This window comes from Lissotriton vulgaris, chromosome 7, assembly GCF_964263255.1.
Source record: "Lissotriton vulgaris chromosome 7, aLisVul1.2, whole genome shotgun sequence".
NCBI classification, from domain to species: domain Eukaryota; kingdom Metazoa; phylum Chordata; class Amphibia; order Caudata; family Salamandridae; genus Lissotriton; species Lissotriton vulgaris.
In genome coordinates, this window is record NC_141695.1 from 454,888,588 (window position 1) to 454,913,950 (window position 25,363).

Consider the following 25,363-nt stretch of genomic DNA (forward strand, 5'->3'; position numbering starts at 1 on the left):
AGGAATAAGAAATAACTAAATATCACAGTAAACATTTGTAGCTATCACCAACACATACATAAACATAGAACCTGAAAATAAAAGCATAGTTAGATAATGTTAGATATTCATGAAACACCTCACCATGATCTTAGGCATCTTTTTTTCATCTGAAGAAGGGTCCGGCTCGCTTTCCCTCTCTGGTTGGGTCAGGACTCTCTGTTCCACAAACACAACTGCAACACGACTGCACGTCTGCACCGTGATGTATCATCAGACTGCTAAAACCACCCAAAAAAAAAAAAACACCAGACCAGCATCTCATCCCCTCTCGGATCCCCTTTCTCTAATATAGAATGCGGCTCTCCATCGAAGTTTCTAGCAAACTCTGCCTACCGTTCTCACTGGATGCCTGTAGCACTCGTACCAAGAGAGCACAACAAGCAGCTGGCCAAGCATTTTGCTATGACTCCGGCATCGAGTGAGCACATTCCTCTGATAAGAACCGGTCCTCTCTGGTTCACTGCTGGTGAACAACACAAGGAAACTAAAATATAACTTTTCACCTAAAGAGGCTCCGAAGATGGCTGCAGTTTAGAATATGGAGTTGCTCAAGCATAGGCCTCTACTACGTGGAAAACAGAATGATATTAGACCACGTCAAAGCCAATAGGCTATAGTCATAATTCACCTAACTCAAATAACACTATGCACTTAATCCCTCATTATCCACTATGGAGCACCAACAACACTGCACCTCGACAACCCATACCTTCTATTCTTTGGCAAGATGATTCTACTGAAAAACAGCAACAGTATAGAACAGAAGAGAAATAGGCATATGCAAGACCATCCTACATGAAGGCTAAGGTAACATAGCACACTAAAGCCAGTACACAATGGTGATTGAGGGTCATCACAGGACATCAGACCACTAAAGTGGCTCATTCACTACAGGCTTGCAGTATGAGTGTGGCGTGGGTCACGTGGTGTCCACTGTGCACCGAGATGCGTGCTGAGATTGAAGCGCCGAGCAGGGCACCGCACTGGAAGGAGCGCTGCAGCCTCTCAGCAGGGAGGAGCCGCTATGAGCGGGTACACTGTAGAGCGCGACAGTAGCACTCAGCCTCTCCCATACCTGTCCGCCGTTGGGCCGTTACCCTAGCAGCCTCGCCACTGTGGGGTTGGATGTAATGCCCCACGGAACAGAGAACAAGAACTATGGGGCTCATTAAAAATAACTTTATTTAAGTTATAATTATCAACGGGAGAGTCGGTCTACTCAGCAGTCTCTCGTAATCGCCGCTCTGCTCACGCCCCCGCGTCATGCCCCCATCGTGATACCTCGCTTGGGTCATGTGACTAGGGGGAGCTAGACCGCATACTACACAACTCCCTCTAATATTCTAAGCGTCACAAAAGAATGTGTGAGTTTCATCCAATATATATGCACAACTAAAAAAGAAGAGTGGTTAAGGATCCCTAGCAGGTTTTCTATGCTCTTGGCCATCGAATCATCCCTGCACTTGACACTTTCCACGGCACACCCCTGCACCTGTCCTTCCCTGGTCGGAATCACTTTGCTGCAAAGTATGCAACCAATGAGGTCAATTATGTTTGTTCAGCAACTAATATCATGCCTTTAAATTACCAGTTTAATATTTTTTATTCAGGATGGTTTTAGGGGGCTATGCTTTATGTCTGTCTGTATTTCAAACCCTGATTTTTATCTTGATTTAAACTGTTACCACGAAAATGTGTTTTGTGACATACATTTGTAATGGTTTTACTGAACTGTACAAAAAAACATTTACTTACTTACTTTACTTATTGGGTTTATCATGATTTAAAAATGTTGGACATGGGAATCAATTGCTCTGAAGACCGGCATAGTTACAATGGCCAATTAATGGGACTGTTATGGTATAAAATATTCTAGGAATTTGGACACCATCACGTGAGCATGTTAGCTTATTTGATGGATTAACCTTTACCCAATAAATCAGAGCATTGGCAGTATTAAGAATACTCACCAATGCTATTAGAGTCGGTTTCTTTCAGCTATTGGAACATTTATCTTGTGACAGACTATGTGGTCTTTCTTAATGAAAGATATTCAAATTAGACGCTCTTCTCTGTACCACTTTGACTGGCGGCCACCGAGTCTGGTGTCCTTGACAAACTAAGGAACTCTTGTATTTGAGCAGGAGTTCAGGCAGGGTTTTGTCGATTAAATGGAAGCCTAGGCAATTAAGAAGATTTGCAATATAATTAAGCTTTTTGCAAAGTAAGATAGGGCATTAAGCTATGAAAAGAATGCCATCTAGGCAGATAGCAAGCTGAGACCTGCGGGTGCAGAGATGGTCTAAGCTGTCTTATCTACTAACCGCAAAATGTAAGAAACATTTTGATCAGGACTGAGAAAGGTTCAAATAGCACAGAAATGCGACATATTTACAATAGTATGTTGCATTCCTGTGCTCTCCCCTGCACCGGCGCACAAACAGCTGCCATGTGCCGGTGCATGCACCCTTGCACCATGGTGCAAGGATGCCCGAGTCATGGGGAGATTGTTGTTGTGCAGGAAGCGGCACCTTCCAGCACAAAAACAATCACTACAGGCATTTTTTCTCTGTCAATGCATGCTGTAGAATGCAGCACGCATTGAAAGGGGAACAAGCATTGGCATAGCCAATTGGACTCGCTTTTGGGACCTCATAAGTATTTAGTTATGCCGCACAATATCCTCGGTGCAACAACATCAAATGTTGCATGGCTAAACACTTATAAGGTCCCAAAGGCGAGACCTTTTGGCTATGCCAATGCTTGTTTCTGTCTCTCACCACCAACCTTATACTAGCAGTAATGGACAGAAAAAAACATAACACACTGTCTTCTGCAGAGTGGGCGGTGTGATGGCTTTACTCAGCTGGCCTCTATTCTGTCAAAGTAAGCTTTCCGTCAAAGGAGCCAATGGGGACACCGTCAACGGAAAGCTTACCATTTGTCCATCTCAAAATTAGGCAGGACAAGAGTTTGGCAGACGTTTGCAATGGAGTACCCCATCTGGCAAATTCTAAATCAGCCCCTAAGTGACAAGCAAGGAGAATCTGCATTTTGCATAATTATAGACATTACATTTGCTATGCAGAGTCGCCTGGTCAACGCTGCAGGTTTCCAGTAAATAGTTTTACATAAGGCCCTCTTCGCTTTTATTGACATCAGTAGTAGTCCTGTGAGGTCAACCTTTGTAAATTTACCGCAAAACTGAGCCGAGGCACTAATTATAAGCCTAATAAAAATCAGCTGAGCAGACTAGTGCAGGCAGACTGATATTAGATGCTAACCCCAACAGCATGTTTCCCTGGATCCAGATAAAGTTCATAGGTTACTGTACTGTTATGCTGCAGTTGTATAGTATACAGTCTGTCAATAGGAGGTCAGTGCAGTGCCCTTAGGTAGTCCAGGTTATGATTTTATGATTTTTCAAATGTTTCCATTCCAGATCATAGTTCCTCTTTCAGGTTTTTTAAACTAATGAACAGAGGGATAGCTGAAGATGGCGGAGCTGTATGAGAGGTTAGCAACGAAAGGGCAATCCAGTGTAGAAAAAAAGAGTCCAGTCCTGAATCATTGAGAATCACTTAGAATAGGGATTGAAGAACATTGCTTTGTTTGATGTCAGCTAGGGTTTTGAGATGCATCATTCACTGGAGAGCCCCTTGAAGTTCTTTGACAGTCTTGAAGTCTTTAGTTCTTTACTTTAGAACAAAGGTCTTCAAACTGTGGGACGTGCCCCGGGGGGAAGGGAGGGGGCCACGGATGGGTTCCCAGGGGGGCGCGAATACCTCTGCAGATGCATGTAAATGAAGATGGCCTGGAAGTGCGGCGATCTTTAAATGCCGCATTTCCAGGCAGTCTTCATTTATTCCGGAGTACTGTGAGGGCAGGGGCCGGTAAATGTGCTGGCAGGATCAAGGAGGTTGCCTAAAAAGAAATCTGGTGAGTGCGAGGCACAGTGCACGCAGCGCGCGCCACTTATCAAGTCATCCCTGATGGCTCTGAGGCGCACAGATTTTATTGCAGGCGGGTGCCGTGTTTCAGTCAAAGGCCTCTGCCCTGGTAACACTGCAATGCATACCATTGAATGCATTGTATTTCCAGTTGAGGATGATATAGCAGTGACCGGTCTTGCAAGCTGTTGTGACAGAATGTTGAGCTATGTCAGTCAAGCTATGAATACAGAAATGTAATAGACAGAAGCCCCCTTGATACAGGGTTCAGGCACCACTCAAACAGCAAAACAGCTCAAATGGGGATTATCACTGGCGTCTTTTGCATACAGAGAGGAGCCATGTGCAAGTGGGTGCTGCTGCATGGTAGTTTCTGTCAGGTGTTCGCATTTCATAAACACAAGAACAGATGTAAGTCAGTGTTTTGTGTTTTCAAAGTAAAGGTCAGGCATTTGAAAAAGTTAAAGCTATTGGCGTCATAAATTGTAATGTTTTCTATTTACTTTTTGGGTCTGTAGTGAAGTTATTGTTTAAGGAACAAACTTCACGTGATTCTATATTATTAGAATTAGTCAGGGCGTTAAGGAGTTGGGGGGTGGAGGGCTATGAAGACAGGAAGAAGAGGAAGGTGGACAGAGGTTTAGGTGGAAAAAGATGAGGCATGAGGTAGAATAGTAAGATGAATTGAACATGTTATGGATGGGATAGGCAAATAGAAAATTGCAAGAGGTTATGGAAATCAGAAATGGTAGACGGTTGGTAGGTATGTCATATGTACACTATGAGAGCAACAGGGGAATAAATGAGCGAACATGGGGAAATGCAGGTAGATTTCCATGCAGCATACACCTGTACATGTGTGTTTCTCAAAAGGAACAACTACAAGAAATCATCTTTAGTAGTCTACTGGCCTTAATGTTACTTTCAATGTCCCCATGTTGTTAGTTTGCTTGTTAAAGTTGCTGACATCAAAGGATGTTGTTTACTTTTCCTTGTGGTTCTGTTTCAGTGGGAAATAACAAAACGATCAAATTGGGGCCCAAGGGAATTTTAGAGACCAGGCTTTGACACGTTCCCTACTGACATTTTCCTACACACAAGTATCAAAGGGTCTAAACATAAAAATATACGCTAAAGTGACAAGGACACCCAACACAGACACTATATCTATCCTATACATCAAGGTCAAACCCCAGACCTCCAGAATGGTCAGTTGAGGATACCCATCAGTCACCACACGGAAAAGCCCTTCATCATTTGGGATTCCTTTTTTGACCAACACAGTAGAGTCCCTGCCCTTCACAGATGAGGACAAAGATGGTGAAAGCCCTCACCTGCTCAGACAGGCCTCAGTATGGTCTTGTTACTCTGTGTTTAGAATATATAGATGAAACAGAGTGACTGATGTCGCAGAGCAAAAAAATGAGTGGAAAGAAAAGTGTGTTAAAATTGGATGAGGGAGCACTAAAGAGTTTTCTTCTGGTGTCACTCACTCCTCCAACATTAAAAAAGGTCAATGACAGTTTTCTAAAATAACTGCCTAGGTGTAATACGAGGTCAACATGTTTCAGCATATCTTCTGGACAGAAATGTCCTTGCTTTCTTCAGGACCTATATGACAGTTGCTACTGCAAAAAAAGTGTGAAAAACACAAATGGAACAAACAAATAAAGTATGATTCCGTGATAAATTTAGGAAATCAATAGAAGACAAGCTTAGATATCACCTGAGTTTTCTAGGCGTCCACATCGTGTCTTGCCTCAAAAGCTGTGTGTGTCACTAGAAGCACAAGAGAGGAATATTAAATGAAAATTTGGGTGAGCCATCACCGCGTATATATAGAGAATGAATGTCAATGAACATGAACAATAACATTGTGTGTCTTTCAAGAATACACCAAACACTCGCTAAAGTAGTGTATTATTGTCTCCTTACTGGATATATATTTATATTCCAAATAGGGAAAAAACATACATCTTACCAGTTTTGTAAGAGGATGAGACCTCACCCCACCTGGCTGCGGCTCAGGAGATGAGTGAAGCACCGCTATAAATAGGGGGCAAGTAAACACAAATATGAGAACAAGCTCCCTGCCTTTCAAAGGGATTCACACGCTTAGTGACAAGAAATAACCCACGTGATAACTAGCCAAGTTGTATGTGTATTCCGTGTAAGAACAGAAAGTCACAAGGAGTAGTGAGTAAAAACCCACTAAACCGTGCTAGAAAACATGACCCACATGTGTAAAGTAAACCATGCTCAAAGCAGACAGAGGCCAGACTTGACCCTGCCCGTAAGAACCACCGGCGCTAAGCGTTAGCTGTGACATGAAAAAACGCAGCGCTCGAGATAGCGTATGAGTTGAAGATGAAAAAAAGCTGTAAACGGGTCTAAATGTGCCCAAGATAGAGTAACTGGTAAACAAAGGGGAATGCTCACCTGTCCGTCGGTACTTCTCTGCCGGCGTCCAAGCCGACTGAGGAGGTACCGGGACTGGGAGCTTCCCTAGTGTATAACCCGGCACACCATTGGCGGGAATAATCACATGGGTGTTAGACAGCGCACCTGATTGAATAGCCCTCAGCCCACTTGTAATAGGCTCTTGCTCGTCAGGCCGGGAAATCACAACAGCCCCGGTTGACACAGAGCTGGTATAGGAAATACGATCCCCCCCGTAACTACTGGCGATGCTAGTACAGCCTTAGTTAAACGAAACTTCGAAAGAGGTTCAGAGCCTCTAAAAACAAAACCTCTGTGAAGTAATAGTAAGACGGGGTATCGATCTGCAAATCAAATAAATTGAAATGGAATGACGGTACAGTAAAATAACCGATTTCGTGCCTTCACAAGTACCAACACGACTCAATTTAGATCAGTATGCATAGGGAAGACGTTGTCAGTTTATACACGCTATACTCAAGGTGATCATACTTTATTTGTTTGTTCCATTTGTGTTTTTCACACTTTTTTTGCAGTAGCAACAGTCATATAGGTCCTGAAGAAAGCAAGGACATATCTGTCCAGAATATTTGCTGAAACATGTTGACCTCGTATTACACCTAGGCAGATATTTTAGAAAACCGTCATTGACCTTTTTTAATGTTGGAGGAGTGAGTGACACCAGAATAAAACTCTTTAGTGCTCCCTCATCCAATTTTAACACACTTTTCTTTCCACTCATTTTTTTGCACTGCGACATCAGTCACTCTGTTTCATCTATATATTCTAAATACAGAGTAACAAGACCATACTGGGGCCTGTCTGAGCAGGTGAGGGCTTTCGCCATCTTTGTCCTCATCTGTGAAGGGCAAGGACTCTACCGTGTTGGTCAAAAAAGGAATCCCAAATGATGAAGGGCGGTTCCGTGTGGTGACTGATGGGTATCCTGAACTGACCATTCTGGAGGTCTGGGGTTTGACCTTGATGTATAGGATAGATATAGTGTCTGTGTTGGGTGACCCTGTCACTTTAGCGTATATTTTTATCTTTAAGAAATATTCCTTGAACAACAAAACACTCACTTCAACCTTCATTTACATGAAACTCGCCCATCCTTTGTGCAGAAAACTACAACTTCATATACAGAAGATTGGCACATACTTTAAGAAGAAAAATAAACACTCAAACTTTCACCAATAGGCAGTGCTTGAAATGGAAAAACATAAGTGCAGGTACTCTGTGCCAGAGTACCTGCTTGTTTCTGATTAGTGCCGGTACTCTCAAATTAAAAGTATTGCATTATTCTTGAGAAGCGCCGGTACTCTCCCTCTCAAAATAAAAAAAGTGCTGCTACTCAGTACCGGAGAGTACCGGCCCATTTAAAGCACTGCCAATAGGAGACAAAAATCAACTGTAGGAAAATGCTCTCCATGTCTTCACTGTAGGAGGCAAGAGTATATATTGGGGTAAGCACCCACTCTATCTCTTGATGGTAGCAAGACCATTAGAGAATCATTCAGTTCATCCCAGGCTTGTCAGATGTTTTTTGTGGGACATGGAGCAAAACGTGATATGACCTCTTTTGGCACTTCTGTTTTTGCAATGTGCCAGAGCACCTGTTTCTAGCGATTAAAAACAAAAAGTACTCAAGACAAAGAGAAAACATAGTGTTTGCCGCCATTCAGTTAACGGGCCATGTAAGCTACCTCTTTATCATTAAAGGCGGCACGTTTGCATTCAGTTAGAAAGCTTAAAAAACTGTAAATACCTCTTTCTGAAGCTGTGGAGTACCCTAGAAAGCGGGGGTGGCATAGCATAATGTAACCCATCCTCCTCTCCCACTGTGACACACCAGCATCATCCTCAAGTGAACGAGTCAAACAGAACTAAAAAAGAACCATAGGTGAGAAGGTTGAGGTTGACTGATGAAAGATCTGTCAAACACAAGCTACACTCATGCCTCATCATCACTTACTCACTTGCATGGTAATGATTGGTTTGGCATTGGTGAGTACTGCTCAATGCTTGTCTAAAACAGGAGGGACTGCAGAAAGGAAGACAACGATATTTTTCAATCTCTCCAATCTAACAGGTACGCTAATGACATAATTGTATGACAGCAAACTAAAGCAATGCACAGCTCTATATCCCGTAGGAAAATATCCTACATCAAGTTTTGCAAACTGGATGAGGAAATAAAACCTGGAATCAAGTAGGGTTAAAGAATGAACACCTAAATCCGGAAGAACAGAAAATCATTCAGAAACAGAAAATAAAAGGCGTCCCGGGCTGCTGGTCTTTGGCTCACAGTCCCTCGCGCCGACCTGTCCTTGGAACAAATCCTGTATAATCTGTAATCTAGAGCAGTCAGAAGGGGAAAGAGCGGCGCTCGGTGAGAAACACTGCCTTCTGACCCGGGGAGCCAGGCGCAGCAGAAGTGACCCTGGCTCAAGCATGCAGTCTGGGGGAGCCGGACAGACAAGTCAATAGAAGAAGGAAAGGGATCTTATCACCACCAAGCCGCAGTTCACCGGGCCATCTGCACATCTCCAAATAAAAGACCACGGTTTCCACTCAGGCGTGTGGGAGCTGAGGCGGATGTGTGTGGTGTGGAGTACAGACCGCTCTTCGGTTAGAGCTGTAACTGCTGCTCGGGGAACAGGATTCAAGTCACAGAATGGAAAACACTGACTGCGCGACGACCCAGTGCATGTCATCAAAGACGGCCAGGGCGTCAGCTGTTCACGGAACCATGAGCTCACAGGGGCTCGTTCCGAGCCTGCTGTCCGACTGCAGCGGGCACCTGGCCTTCGGCGTTCCTCTGGCTTTCATAGGGATCACCCCGCTACCACTGACCCACCACTGAATAAAATAACATGCTGGTGGGCGCGAATGGGTGTTGTGTGCGCATGTGCGAAAGTTGAAAGTGAAAGAGATCAGTAACAACATTGGAGAGGTGGAGCGAGGCGCGTGTGCTTGTGCGCGTAATAGCAAGCTGGTGGCCTCCTTTGGTAGCACTTTATAAACCTGCTTACCAAATGTCTCACCAGGTCAGCGCATGCACTGGCTCTAGAGAGACCTAAAAACGAGGAGAAATTAAACATTTCTCCTCGTTGCGCCTAGCTACGCCACCCCTAGGATGGCGTCGAATTCTAACACATTTCCAGATTTACGATTCCTCGTAAACCTGGAAATGTGTCAGGTTTCATGGGTGTTGCATTGGAACACCCACAGCAACACCCATGGAACGCCCCTTTCAACACAAAGTGTTACATGTAAAGGGATTTACAAGGACAGGAAAAGTCACGCATGGTAGCCTTTCCTGTCCTTGTACATGTGGAGCAGTGAAATGCGCCGCCGATGAGTCCCGAAAAGTGAACCACTGGTGGCACAAGGGACCAGGCACACTCACCCATTGGACTCAAAGGGCTTTGTCCCCCACCGTCCTGTGGCAGTCCGGGATGAGACAGCTTCCCGGGCACACACACAGTCGCACCCGAGCACTTCACAGGACTTTAAAAGACCATTTGCATGTTAATGAGGTCTTGCTGTTGTTTCACACCTTCTAAGAGCCCCTGCAGCTCCACTCCGCATGTTGCTTAAAGATTCAGCCCCCCCCCCGAAATGTTTTCTTAGCCTCCCCCGAAATTTGGCTCTAGTTGCGCCTCTGCAAGGGACTTATAATTCTGCCCCAAAGTGTTTAGTATCAATTATGTCATCAGTGATATGTAATTTTCTATTGCTGGTTGCATTTCTGGGTCTTCACCAAAACCCACCTTTCAGTAAGAAACGATGCACACACCTATAACAAAGATCATTGGTGTATGTGTGCTTAGGTTTAGCTTACACACATAAACAGCCTTTTTATGTGTGCATCATCACTTTTTGAATGTACAGCAGTAAACACAACGATATTTCTGTACGTTGGATTGCCCTGTGAGTTTGTGGGATTCACCACTGGGACACATATTAAGTCTCTGCGCAAAGTCCAAGTTTAAAAGTTAGCAAGTTTGTTTGCATCTGCTTGGCTGATTTTTGTGTGAACAAATATACACATACGCAAATGGAATTCACAAATTTCTAGGGGTGCGATTCGAAACCTGCCACTGCCAAATGTATGCAGAGTAAACCTATGAAACCTTTGATAATTCCATAAATTCTTGAATGTACTGCCATGCAAGGCTGTAAATATCCAGACGTCAATGTATGCATTTTCTTGCGACTCGGACCCACAAACATATATGTTTCTAATTATATAACATGCAATGAGCACAGGAGGAGAACTTCAAAAAAAGTGCTGAAGGTAAATATTCAGCGTCTTTACTGAAGAGCTGTTAGACTTGACATTCTCAGGTGCTAAAGTTCTTGTACTCTTGCCCTAAAACATGGCACTATTTGCCTACACCTATTTGGCATATTTAATTTACATGCACTAAAGTGCTGGCAAAACATGTCTCAGGCCTGCCTCCACAGCCTGTGGTGTAGTTTTAAATTGCCATTTAATTTTGTCCTAGCAAAATAAGCTTCTTGTCAGGCCTAAACATTCCTGTTTATTACTTCTAAGTCTCCCCTATGGGCAGGGTGCATGGACATTAAAAAAGAAGGACATGCACTTAGGTTTTATATGTTCTGGCATTGAAACCCCCCCAAAGTCGTTTGCCGGGTGGCAAGCTGGCTCTCCCCTAGGAAGGCACTGTGTCAAATCATAACACCATATAATGCTTAACCTCTGTTTGGAAGTAGCTAGAAAATGTGTTCAAGAACTCATTTAAATAGAAACCTAAAAATCCAACTTAGTTGTTAAGTTGGATTTTACATTCTTATTTTAAAAATGGCACTTTTAGGAAGATGCAATTTTCCTGCCTAATATAAAATGTCTTTCTGCTAGTGTTCAGTGCCACCTGCCTCCTGTGGTGGGATGTGTATTACTCCCAGCCAGTGGGCAGAGAGCTTGATTGTGGGGGGAGGATTTTTACATGGACAGGATGGCCTGGCCTGGTTGTGTCCATTCCTTCCCTGAGCTTCAAAGATAGCCTACCCTGCTACTGGCCGATGTGGCTCGCACCTAAGGCTGCCTTCCTTTTGTCTTCATAACCAGCCTGCCTCCAAAATCAGTGAGATGGGGAGCCACGCAAGAACTGGTTTGAAGTGCCCACAAGCTAGGGTATGTCCATTATCATAGAAACATCTGTGGGTGGGCACAAGAAGCTGTGCACAGGGGAAGAAAGGTTCTGCCATTTTGGCTTTAGGTAGAGAGGGGAACTGTGGGATAGTTTATAGTACAACACACAGGAGGATTTGCAAAAGTTGGTAGGGTCAACCCTAGGAACTTTTAACCTATTGGCTATAGAGTGGCCAACAGTTTCCCCCCACCCAAAGGCTAGTTTTGGGCATAAATGTGGCACCCCCAGTATCCGCTTCAGAAGACCTCTCGATGTGCTGAAGACAGAAGGACTGCATATGTTGTTGTGACATGTGAGGAGACCTCTGGGGGCTAAACCTGCACTTACTTGTATCCAGGACTGATATGTGGACTTCAAGGGTCAGTTGCAGGGCCGGACTGGCTACTGGGCGTTTTTTGCTGGGGTGGCAGTGTGGGGTCAAGTTTCACTGCGAAGGGGCTCATTTTGTTGCTGGGGATCTGCCAGCGCTTCTAAATAAACAATGCAAAACAGATAGTTTTAAATCATACTTTTTTTTAACATTTCTTTTGCATTGTTAATTAAGGAAAGCCCAGTAGCCAGTACAGCCCTAGCCAGTTGGCTGATCTCCTGTTAAGCTGCAAGTACACAAAAGCTGCAGGAACACCTCTTTCCTAAAGAGCCCAACTGACCAGTTCTAACTGGATCTCCCATGGATCCTTCTTGTGGCTTTTATTGGGGTGAGTCCTCAATCCTGGATAGTGTCCCTAAGGTACTAGGGTCTTAGATAAGTATGGCATTATTGCTGCTAGGATTCAACCTGCTGGGCCGCACCACTAAAAGAGACATGACTTCCAGAAAAGATTCTAAGTCCGAACAAAGAGGGCATCACTGAGAGCAACACCGAGTCGAAGCCGATCGAAGTCGAGGCATTCCTGGGCATGAATGCTGGACTTCATTAACATGGAGCTTTCCAGCCTCGTCAAACCGCTGTAGTTGAACTTTAACTCGGCTCCAGCTTCCAGCTGGCTACACCAACAACTCATCAGGGACCACCATGGCCCTGGAAAAATTTCTAAGTCTGAATGTAACTCTTTCACATGGTTCGACCTGCGCTACTTCGCAGTTGGCCTTTATGTTTGACCTTATACTGGTCTAGCACAACAAGTTACCCATGATTAACGCTTTGTGCTTTTTTAGCTCCAAAATTTAATTCAACCTTTTAAAATTCATTTCTCAGGTACCCCTATTAGCTTTATGTTATTTTAGTCTCTTTTTGAACATTAAAATATTCTACATTTTTATAAATTGGAGTAAGGTTTTATTGAGTTTTATTTTCTAGTTTTTAACTGTTTTGATACACTTAATTGCCTTACACATTTTCTTAAGTTAAGCCTGCCTGGTGTATGCCATATCTACTAAGGGCAGAGGCTCTACCAAGGGCAGAGCTCAGGTTTAAATTACCGAAACCTTTCTCAGAAATCTCTTTCAAGAATAGTGACATTATTAGTTGAGGAAGATTATCATCCACCCCAATTATAATCCACTTTGCCACAGTCTGTTAGTGTGCCATTCACATTGTTCTTGGGACAGTGGGTCAGCACACTTCAGCCATTTACTTACTTCACTATGAGTGTTGGCTTCTTTACTTTCACAAGAACACATCAACACACAAAGCAGTTCCCTTCGAGGTGTACTTTTTGAGACCAAAACATTTTTGTTTTTTAAGCTTTTTTCTGCATGATAAGGGCGCCACAGCTTCCCCAACAATAGAGTTTTATATAAACCATGCCAAAGCATGACAGCGCCAAAAGGTATGCACCTGTTACAACGCATTTTTTACAACGCACTACCACTACAACGCAGGCATTACAACGCATACCATTACAACGCATTGCGCTGGGGGGCGCTCTAGGATAAGAGGTAAGTTTAATTTACTATCCAACACCTTCCCTAGGGTCCACGGGGACTGGAGTTAGAATAGTAAATTATACTTACCACTATCCAGCACCCCAAAGCGCTATGCGTTGTAATGGTATGCGTTGTGAATACCGCGTTGTAATGGTATGCGGAGTAAAAGTATGCGTTGTAACGTCATACATCCGCGCCAAAAGGCTGTTGGCAGATACCAGATCGATTGGCCTTGACAATGCTTTTTTCTATATTTCCCTCTCTCTGTGCCTTTCCCAATTTTAATTCTTATATTATTGTTTCCTGCAGTGTGCATGCCAGCCCATGGCCCTCATCCTATTTCCTGGCACTCTTCTTTACAAGGATTATGTCTGCAGGCCTGTACACAGAGGAGGAGCATAAAAACGAGATGGTGTTTAACTAGAACCCAGTTCACCAGCCCACCGGTCCTTGTCAGCCACCGCTTAAGCTGCTGGGGTGGGGGGTTCCCGGCTCAACTTTACTACGCAGCTACTTTCACAACCCCCTCACTCACGCTGCCCACCATGGGATGTGATCACAGCCACAGGAAGCGGTTCGATGCATCGTGCCTCGGTTCTATGTGCTAGCACGAGACACACTGATTGCACAACACGCAGTGGCAAGATGTGTTGTAATCGGCTGTTTTCAGGAATTTGCAGGCGCTTCTCTTGTGATCTGCAAACCCAACCTTTTTTTTACAGTTTTGACGGTTTCACAATAGTGATGTAACTCTTTAGGCATATTGCCAAAAAAAACTGCCCCAGGGTGCTTGATAAGACCAATTAAGGGTGCGGCGTTGACGTGTTGGTTAAATAAATGTGGGGAGTGTTTTACATGGGTAAGTAAGTACTAAGTATCTTGAATTCATTTCTATAAAATCGAAGAGCATTTGAACTTCTCAACGAGTATAAAGTACCTTCAATGAGAGAGTACCTGTATTTTTAGTTGCAGTTAGGGATTGTGAGCACCTGTATTTTTATTTCCATTTCAAGCACTGACTGTCGGGACAAGATGGCGGCTGCGTGGGCTGAAGCTCTGCACGTTGGAACACACCTCTCACAATCACGCAAGATATTTAAAACTCATTAGGAGCGGAACATCTCAAGAAAGCAGTTTATATGTCATTTTAGTTCTCTTCAGTGAAACGGGTCATCTGTTGAATGTTTCACAACTGGAGCGCAAGATGTAAGCCTACTTACTTGCCTGGGAGGAACCATTCTGAGAAATCATAAGGGCTTCCAGTCGCTGTGCCCATTCAATCCTTAGCCTCTCCACTGAGGGATCAGCATGGAGTGCAGGCTCTTCACACTGTCTGTTAAATCCTTGGGTTCTCTTTAAACTAATTTACCAACTAATTGACTGTTTATATAATATGTTAGGACCCCTCTGAAGAATGAGACTGTGATCAATTAGTTGAAATCATTGACCTCTGTTGAGGTGGTCAAAGCTCAAAGAAATGAAAGGTCAACCTCCTGTATCTACGTTCACTCAATCCCTGGCCTCTCTGTTCAGAGCTCCCCAGTCTCTAAGGGATCAGAGTAGAGACAGGATCTGCACCATCCATTCACTGACCTGTTGGTTGAGAGCTGTCGCCTTTCTGAATGACCAAAGTGCAGTATAGGATCTGTGCTACTTCACTCCCTAACATGTCTCTTGCCAAAGACAACACCTCTAAGGGACCACAGGAGAGTCCAGCCTGCATGTCCAATTAATTGAAAGGCACTCTGCTCATGTAATCATTGGTCCCTCTGTTCAGATGCATCTTATCTTCAGATGATCATAGTGGAGTTCAGGTTCTGTGCACATTCACCGCCGTTCCTCTAATTAATCCTTGGACAATAATGCATTTTAAGGTAGAGTATAGATAAATACCAGGTATTACCTATGAACTATTCAGCAACATGTATTGTACAGAAATCAACGGGATGAACTTGTAAGTTCACTCTCTGGGATTCAAACCTATAGGTTACCTACACATTCCTGAAGGAAGCTCTTAAAGTGGTGGATGAGGTGGTGATAACTCTAACAAAACAATGGAAGTTCATACATCATGACCCTTGCATCCCCCAGCATCATTGCACAGACTTCTATCAACAACTGTGCAAATTAAGTCTTTTATTACTTTATGGTTCCTTTGGTGTTACTTTTGTACCACATGCATTTCTATGAAGAAAGCCTTGCTGCCTGAGCCACGTTACCAAGGGGTAAGAAACTGAAACCCTACTGTGTCCCCATTAGCTTTACAATCAGATGTCCCACAGTCAGCACATGATTTGTTTACAATGCAGTTAATGAGTCACATATTTTTATCCAAGCGGCCTTTTTGAGAGTTAATTAATATGAGAAGGCCAAATCAAAAACTCTACAAAGCTCCAATTTTCTACTCTCTAAATCAGGAGCATCGCTTGTAGGAGTCTAATTTACAAACAGTGTCTTTTTCTACGAGACTGAGGGCCCGATGTACGACCGTTTTTTGAAGTCGCAAAGAACATTTTGCGACAGCAAAATATATCAGCCCAATGTATCAACCCTATTTTGTGAGTCGCTAATCAATTAGTAACTCGCAAAATAGGGTTAGCGACTCGCTATAAGGAAGGGGCGTGCCAAGGGTGTCCCCTCCTAATAGCGACTCCAAAACCTATGTATGAATGCTTTGCAACCACTCTTGCGGTCGCGAAACACTCGCAGTTTACTACCCTCCTCAGAAGGGTGGTAATCCACTCTCAAACGAAAGGGGTGCCCAGGGGACCCTTTCCACTTTAGGAATGGATGCTCAAATATTTTTTTAAGAGCAGGCAGTGATCCCAAAAACCTTAAAAATTAAACTGAAATGTTTCATATTTATTTTTTGAAATGCATCCCGTTTTCCTTTAAGGAAAACTGGCTGCATTAAAAAAAAAACTGCTTTATTGACAAAGCAGTCCCAGGCATGGTGGTCTGCTGACCCCAACAGGCCACCATCCCTGGGAGTGCCAGTCATTCCCAAAGGGGTCGCAAATTGTGACAGCCTCATTAATATTCATGAGGCATGCAATTTGTGACACCATTGGGAATCGCAAACAGTGTCTGGGACACTGTTGTACATTGGATTTTGCCACTCACGAATTGCGAATCACAATTTGCCGCAATTTGCGAGTCATAAATTCCAATGGTCGTACATCTGGCCCTGAATGCTATTCTCACAAATCAATTTACTATGTCATGAATTGAATTATATTTGTAACTTACATTTTGTTATAAAAACTGCAAAAAAATATATTTTCTTGTCAAAATACATATGTTAAAAATCTCTAGTTTTAATTTTTGAACAAATGCATTTTTCTAAGCCTGTGCCACTGTTATGCACCAACGTATAACCCATCACCTGGGCCTTGTTTTACAGAAAGGCGGCAGTTCCCAGGTCTGTGGCACACCTTTAAGTGAGTGTGCCATTTACAGACTGGAATAGTTTGCCCGTCCTCATATTTTAAGTGGGGGCAGGGATCCTGATGCAGGCAGGTGCTCTAAGTAACTGAACCCAACTGCAGAGAGATGCCACCAGTCTCCGTAGGACTCCTATACTTCCCTTCCAAAAACACTGTGCATTACCTCTATGTTGCAAACAGTTATTGTGCCTCCCGATAGCTCCTTTGCATCTGTAATATAACATGGATGTAAGGGAAAAGTGTACCCTCATTTGCATGGGGCCCCACCACCATACAAATGCGGAATACCCACTCATTATTGTGCTGGATCAAAATGTAGATTGGCACACTCCATATTATAGAAGGAGTTGCACCAGCATTTGTGGCCCTTCACTAATATCAAAGTGCCTCAGGGGCACCTAAAGTAGGATTAGACACTCATTGTGCCCTCTGGGCACTTTTTTTTGCAACACAGCCTCAAGTTAGACCAGATGTCTTTTGAATATAACCTACAGATATTATGTTTGCTGTCACAATCTGCTTCATAAAGTACATGAACATATTCTGTCTCTGTAGGCAAGAAGTCGGACCGCACAGGAATGCAAGAGTTAAATGTGGATATTTGTATCAAGACTGGCATCCAAAATGGTAACTGACTGGTAATTTACTAACTAATTGACTGTTTGTTTATATAATATGTTAGGACTGCTCTGTCAACTTCCCAGCCACATAACTCACATTGTCTTTTCTGCTCAAAACTTTAAGAAAGTAGTTGTTGTCTTTTCCTATTGTCACATACTGTGAATTCCTAAAACCTGACTGTCTTGTTGCCACATTTTATGCCTGCCTTGTTACTCACAGTCCCCAACTTTCTATACAGATTTACACTCATCTTACATACACCTGATTCTGAATATCTATTTTCTTGACACCTTGTACAGCACAAATCCTGCTGCCAGTAACCAGTGCAGCTTCTGCACTCACGACATTAGAGGGAATACTTGCGCTGAGGAGGTGTGAGTCGTATCAAACCCAGGGCCTAATGGGACTACTCAAAAAGTCAGTTCTTCAGCTTCGGGCGGTATTCAAGAAGTGAGGAGGAGGCTGTTATGTGTAGTGGCAGGTTGTTCCACACTTTAGGAGCGATGGAGAAGAAGGTTAGCCCACTGGATCTGTTTTTCTGTATGTGTGGGATGTGCACATGTAAGAGACAGTCCATAGAAGGTGTCTGGAAGGTTTGTGAATGTAGATATGATTGTTGAGGTATGCTGGACCAGTGTTACGTAGTGCCTTAAAAGTGTGGGTGAGAAGTTTGAATTGTGCTCATTTCTGCATTGGGATCCAGTGTAGCTCCTTCAGGTATGGTGTGATGTGATTGTGACGTGGGATGTTGACAGTGATTCTAGCCACTGAGATCTGAATGGTTTGCAGCGTTCTGGTGAGTTTTTTATTGATCACGACATAGGGGATGTTCCCACAGCCCAGCTTGCTTGCTACCAGGGCCTGTGTGACGGTTTTCCGCATCTTCAGCATCTTCAGGGAATGGAAGTGTGAGGCGGTGACAGCGTTGACTTGGGCGTTCATGTTGAGTCTATGTTCAATGATAATCCCAAAGTTGTTGGCATGGATGGTTGGGGTGGTGGTCGGTCCTGGCTTTGTTGGCCACCAGTTGGAGTCCAACAGTGAAGTGCTCTTCCCGAAGATCACAATTTCGTCTCGTCAGTGTTTACCTTCAGACAGTTGGTCTTCATCCAATGGGCAATTTCAGTCATGCAGACATTGATCCAGGCACTGAGAATCTTGTTCATGAGGGAGAGAATGAGGTGCATGTCGTCAGTGTAGGAGAGGACATTGATAATGTAAAAGTGGATGATGTTGGCTAGATCATGAATGCGTTGAAGAGTTTAGGCACATGGAGGATCCGGGTGGAATGCGGCAGAGGAGGCTGCGGTCGTCCGAGGTGTACAGTGTCAGGCTGATTGATTGGGACCTTTCAGGAAGGAACAGGTCCATCCAAGTGCGTGTTCTTGCATTCAAATAGTGTTTAGACATTGTTTAGGATGGGGTGGGAGACAATGTCAAATGCTGCGGAGAGATCCAGGAGTATGAGGGACACTGTGTCTCCTTCTTCCAGAGTCATGTAGATGTCATCTGTAGTTCCGGTGAGGGCAATTTTCATGCTGTGGTTAGGTCTGAAACCAAACTGAGTGGTGTTGAGGAGTTGTTGGTCACTGAGTTATTCAGTAAGACATCTGTTGGTGGCTTTCTCCAAGGTCTTCTTGCCTGGGAATGGTAGCAGGGAGAGCAGTCTGTGGTTGATGAGTGTTTAATAGTCTGCAAATGGTTTCTTCAGCAGTGGGAGGACAGCTGTGTGTTTCCAAGCATCTGCAAAGGTTGCTGAACAGGTGGAGGCATTAATAATGGGTGTGAGCTGATGAGTTTCAGTCCTCTGGAGTAGGCATGATTGGGGCAGGGTTCCAATGGGGCCTCTGAGGGGATGGACATCACAGTGGCCGTTGTTTCTTCTGTGGTGTTTATGGGCCATGTTGTAAGCAGTGGTTCTTTGGATCGGGAGGTCGGGTCTGGCTGTGGGTTGAAGTTGCTGTAATGTCGGCAAATTTGTTCCTGAAGAATTGATAGAGGTTGTGATCAAGTTGAAAGCGGTCGCTAGTGAGATGAGGGCCTTCAAAATGGTGAAGTTTTCTTTGCTTCTGTTGGTGCTGCTATCAATGCATTCTGCCAAAGTGGTAAGTTTGTTGGTCCGGATCATTGGGTAGTAGTGTCTCAGGGTGGATTTGAACTTCCTTCTGTCTGCATTGTCCAGGCTCATTCTCCATTTGCACTCCAGTTCTTTGCAAGGGTGTTTCATAAGACTGACTTCATCCATGCACCAAATGGCCTCAGGTCTAGATCTTGTTGTATTCCTGTGGTTGAGGGGAGCCGAGAAGGAGGTGTCCAATTTTTGAATTTCTTGATGGGTTTGGGGAGAATGGTGCTGTGTTAAGGTCAATAGATGTTGAGAGCGGTGTTACAGTTCTTGTCAGTAATGCTGTTCCACTTTCAGTGGTCTGGTCTGGTGATAGTGAAAGTGCATAGAACTTGATGAGCACGTGGTCTGTCCAGGAGCCTGGTGTGGGCTGGTTATTTGGATGTTCTTAAATGTGGCGAAAATAAGTGCAGGAGAACTACAATCGTCTCTTGGATACCACCCCATCCAGAGCACACAGCTCAAAGAGATGTCAACTAGTCATCTTTAGCATTGTTCCAAGCCCCCACACGCATCTCCATTATACTATTGGCTCTTGTACATGTTTGTACTCTCAGCGACTGTGAGATTCCTTTATATAAGAGAAATGATAGAGAAAACAGAATAGACTGTCTTTATGTTACAAGCATAGAAATTTCTTCCACCTATATTTCCTACTATTTGCGGGAAAGTCATTGTTTATAAGACATAGATTCATGTATTCTCTGAATATGTGTTATATTGTATATTTTACCAAAGTGCTTCATGCTAACTCTCTCATTACGATGAGTGGATGCTCAAACACCTGTCCGTGCAGGTGTTGCAATTATAATAAGAGATGATTAAAGTTATTTATCTACCACAAAAGATACCAGTCCATTATCATTTATTGGGCTGATAAATAACACATTGCTCACAAAGCAATTTGTAAATATGGCCTAGGTGTTTAGCTACATTTTTTCATCCATTTATAGCAGCTTTAGGAAGTGGTGTATAAGGAACAATAGTAATTTTCTCTTGTTCATGCATTGTTAGGCAGGTGGGGAAAGTCAGACTGGAACACACATGCCTTTGCCCAGATAGGCAACTCACCTACTTGATCACATTAGCAGGCTGTCTGTGTTCTTGTATGACATGCTAAAAGACAGAAACTGTGCTCATTGACACCTGACTGCCATTCAGGAGAAGCCAAAGGCACCACATGATACTCCTTTTTTGCTCTTGAGTATCCCTGGTGTATGATCTGGGATTATGAGAGCAGGGGGATATAAAGCAAACATGACTCTAAAAGGTGTGATTACTTGCTACATTTCCACTCATTCCTCCTCTCAAAACCAATCATCAGCAAATTGGAGAGATGCTAAGAGTGAGGCAAGGATCAATCAAGTGATCTCATCAGTGGTAAAATAGTGTGTGATGTCACTCACTACCGCTGGGTTTCTGATTAATCAAGAAGGTACAAATTCATGTGGTATTTCTATAGCATATACCAGAGCAAAGGCAACGGAATACTGGACAGGGTCAAACTAAAACAGGAAATCAATGAGCAGTTGTGGACAGTTGATGCATTGTTATGTATTTCTCTCTAAGCAGGTGTATCTTTAAGGCTTTCCTAAATTGGCGCAGGATTGGGCTGGTCCTGATGCATATGGGATGTTGTTCCAGATCCTGGAATCATAGATGAAAAAGGCATAATGCCTTGTATTTTTCTTTTTAAACTTCTTAGCCTGCAATCTGATGATGTCATGCCTGTTGGTGTGCCAAGAACCAACAGAGCCTGGGAGTCTGTCTGAAAGATATTTCATGATGGCTGCTAGTTTTGGGTTTGGTGCTGGCTGGAAAAGCAAGCCGATTGATGTCCTTCTCAGTGGTCTTGGTAGTGACTTAAATAACATAACATAATGTAGATTTGTAAAGTGCACAACTTACTTAGAAGCCGAGGAATCAAAGTTTTTGCGATGGTGGAACCTTGGCTGTGTCGCTCATCAATAAAATCTGCCCCAGAGGCATACTGAAATACCAGCTTCAGAGGCCTACAGGTAGTTTAAAGGCTTGCTCTATTTAGAAATGTAGTAAAAGGGCTGCCTTTGATGCAGCGCAACTCCAGAAAATACCTAGAAATCTTCACCATACTTCCTTAGGAGCTATTCACACATTACTCATCAGTGGGGCCCATAACACCGCGAGTCATCTGTACACACATTCACCCTGCTCCCAGGATTTGGTGAAGACTGGAGGAGAGCTACTGGGTTTAAGCGGAGTGTCTTATTTAATACTAAAATGTTATACACTATACACATCTGCAGTTTGTCGATATTACCATGGTTTTATTTCAAGAAACATTTAAAACACCCCACCATTTGTTGTTAATGGATCCTCTAGTAAAAGTTAACTAATGGACAACAAGACCAGCTTAATTCTCCATTTATTTAATTTTTATCTTTAGATTTAAATCTCCTAGCATGATCTCACTTTTTCAAAGTCCTTGCGCCATAGGAAAGTCTGGAAGCATGTCGGGGTGCAAAGATAAAATAAGAAAGCAAGCATCTTTTCATACTTCCAAACGTTCTCTTTTATACCCTTTTCACTAACTTATCTATCTAAAAATTTTAACTTTTGGGGTTTTGGACTTCCCAGATTGGTCAAATCACGGGGGGTTGATGAGCATAACCTCATCCCCTTATTGTTCGCTTCTCCGCAAAGTTCTCGTTATAATAGAAAAATAAAGTCGCTATTGTCTCTTAGAAACTTCTTCCACTTGTGTCCTTTAAGTAGTTAGTTGTACTGATTTTCTCTCATTCACGATGCTGACATTCAAATGTGCTGGCACCAACTCAGGGACCAGGCCACATTGTCCTTGACCCTTTCTGCACTGGCACAGGCTGCTTGCGCTTTCTCGAGTCAGTCACGCAAGCGTACATCATCACAAACTTGGAGTCGCAGACAGCTTAAATTTTCAGGTAGGAAGCATAGGCAACAATGGGAACTATTACAGAAACAAACACAATTAAACGTTAATTTTCAAAATATAGCCCTTCTGTTTACCGCCCCCCCATTCTAAAGTAACCCAATTAGTTATTACCTAGCAAAATAAGCAAAATATAAGCATGGTTTACTCACCATTCTCCATCATTTATGCCACAATTAGACAAACTAAAAGCACAAAATGCAATTCTTGGATAAATTATAACAAATACGCATAAATTATTATGTTATGATTCGCAACATTAGCAAATTAGTATCCCACATGTATTTGTGAGTGTGCATTCTATTCTATGTTGGTTATTTTTATAACCACACAATTAATTCATGTTACTGTTATGAAGAAGCAATTTCACAAGGGGTATACACATATTTAGGTTTTGACCTGGCCGTAGCACTGCGAAGCAGTGCTCCGCCCAGGCGAAAACTTTTGTTTATAGTATGGGGGACTTGAATCCGCCCCTTCTTCCATTGGCTAGCTCCATAAATGGAGGCTGGCTATTGGAAGAGATTGGCTGTCAATCACGCTTTCACTGTGAAAACGCGATTCGGGGCGTTTCTAACTCTTTTTTTAAGTCCCGCCCCTTGTTGACGTGTGTCCCGGGCCGCGCTGTGATTGGCTGCCGGCCCGGGACACCCCCGTGACGTCATTCCCCGGGCCGCGCTGTGATTGGCTGCCGGCCCGGGACACCCCCGTGATGTCATTCCCCGGGCCGCGCTGTGATTGGCTGCCGGCCCGGGACCTGACTTGTTTTCGTTTTTCTTCAAAGCTTTGTTTCGCCATTCTCCTGGGTGCCTCCACGGAGCTGGTGTCTCGCTGGCCCCTCTGCGAGTGCCGCCAGTCTCTGCTGTGTTCCGTTTGTCGGCTGGCTCTCTAGTCCTAGCTGCCAGAGGTCTCTTAACTGCATCGCACGTCCGCGGGGTGTCCCCGGGAGGCCCCCAGTTGGCTCAGTGTTCCCATGTCCCTGACTCTCTCTCGACGGTGCCCCCCCTCTAGTGGGTGCTCCTGGGGAACTCCATGCAGATGCCTCTTGGATGCAGCCTCCCAGACACTCTCTGGATGACCGTCCTAGGTGCTGTCCCTGACGGCCTCTACTAAGGGTCCGCCTTTCTGATCCTACTTCCCTGTCGCTCTCTCTACAGCACTGGGTGCTGTCTCACGCGTTTGCGGCCGTCTGCCTCCTCAATGCTCTCTTGGCAGTGCTGCCAGTCCTAGGTGCTGTCTCCTGGGTGGCAGGGACGGACCTCCACACTCTCCATAGTGGTCTTTGCGCCCAGTCCTTCGGGGCCACGTGGCACGGGTGGTCTCGGGCGCCTCGGCAGCCGGGGTACAGAGCTGATGCATGCTCAACCTCGTTGTCCCTTGTCCTACCCCTCTCATCTTTTTCTGCATTTCTAATTTATTGAGTGCCCTCACCGCTGTCATGTTTTATAATTATATCTATCAGAGCCCAGGCGTCTTCTTTTACGTCCTCCCTCCTCTTGCCTCTACCGTACTTTCCTCATTTCGCTTTCCCTGCAACATTTGTCTACCCTTTTCATTCTTCCTCATTTATTTTGTCTCCCATTTCCCAGTCTTTCCCTTCTCTACTGTCTTTCACTATTCTCTTCTCCCATTCGGTTTTCTCAATTATTTTCTCCTGTATAATTCACATTCACTTTCTTTTTCTCTCCATTCTTTCTCACACCTATCCTTTCTCCACTTTTTTTCCTTCTCACCATCGAATTCTTCTGAATATTTCGCTCCTCTTTTCGTTTTCCCTTCTTTCGTACTGTATTTTCTGCACTCAATCCCCTCCTTTCTTCCTCTCTTCTCTCTCTATTCCTCATTTTCTGTGCTCCCTTCTCCATTCACTCGTCCTCATTCACATCCACTTTCTTTTTCTCTCCATTCTTTCTTACACCTACCCTCTCTCCTAATTTTCCCATTTCTTTTGATATCCCTTCTTCATCCTCTCAATTTTTCTCTTCTATTCTCTTTCTCTCTCTCTCTCCTTAACCCTCCCCTCCGGTCGTTTCTCCTAGCACCTCTCGTCACATTGTCTGCCGCTGTCTTTTCTCCCTGCTTATCTCTCTACAATTAGCACAGCCGTAAAAAACACAGTCATTGTGTCATCAGCAATGTGCCACCATACAGCAAATACCAGCTACCACACTTCACCTCAAATTTTAATACAGCAGTAGCCTGTTTTTCACAGTCCTCCTGGTTATTTATGCTTTTTTTGGTTGTACTTCTGGAGTATTCAGACACTCAGATTGTCTGTACGCTTTAACTACCATCAGTCCTCGGGACATCTGGAGTTACGGAATCCTTTTGAACAAACCGGAGCGCTACAAAATATTCTGAAATTAAATTCTTCCATATCTGAGATCTTAAGTTGTGAAGTGTGGTAAACATATGACCCAACTGCAGCCTGGCTTAAGCAGATGGTATCCCCTACCACTTTGACAAAGTAAATAACTTTTGGGTTGATACATGCTACAAACTCACACCCGAAAGACAGAGCAACAATGTGATGAAAAGCATTTTCTGATATGAGAACATTACAATGCTTATCTACTGAGGCTTTAAGTCTCAGCATCCTAGGTGCTGTTATGCTTGGAGTAAGCCATGTGTGTGGGTCTGTGTGTTTTTGTGTGGCATTTGCCAGAGATTAAACACCATTTATTTATCTGTTTTCAAAACCAACACACAAATACAAATGTTGTCATTTACAATGGCAATAG

General features: G+C 43.8%; 1 protein-coding gene across 1 annotated transcript in view; it reads left to right on the forward strand.

The window, feature by feature from the left end:
* LOC147701850 (CD209 antigen-like protein C) overlaps positions 1 to 25,363 on the forward strand; it is a 124,185-nt gene that overhangs the window by 25,038 nt on the left and 73,784 nt on the right. Inside the window, exon 3 of the mRNA XM_086930483.1 lies at positions 17,485 to 17,556. Coding sequence (XP_086786609.1) covers positions 17,485 to 17,556 — 72 coding nt within the window. The remainder of the gene's footprint in view (positions 1 to 17,484; positions 17,557 to 25,363) is intronic.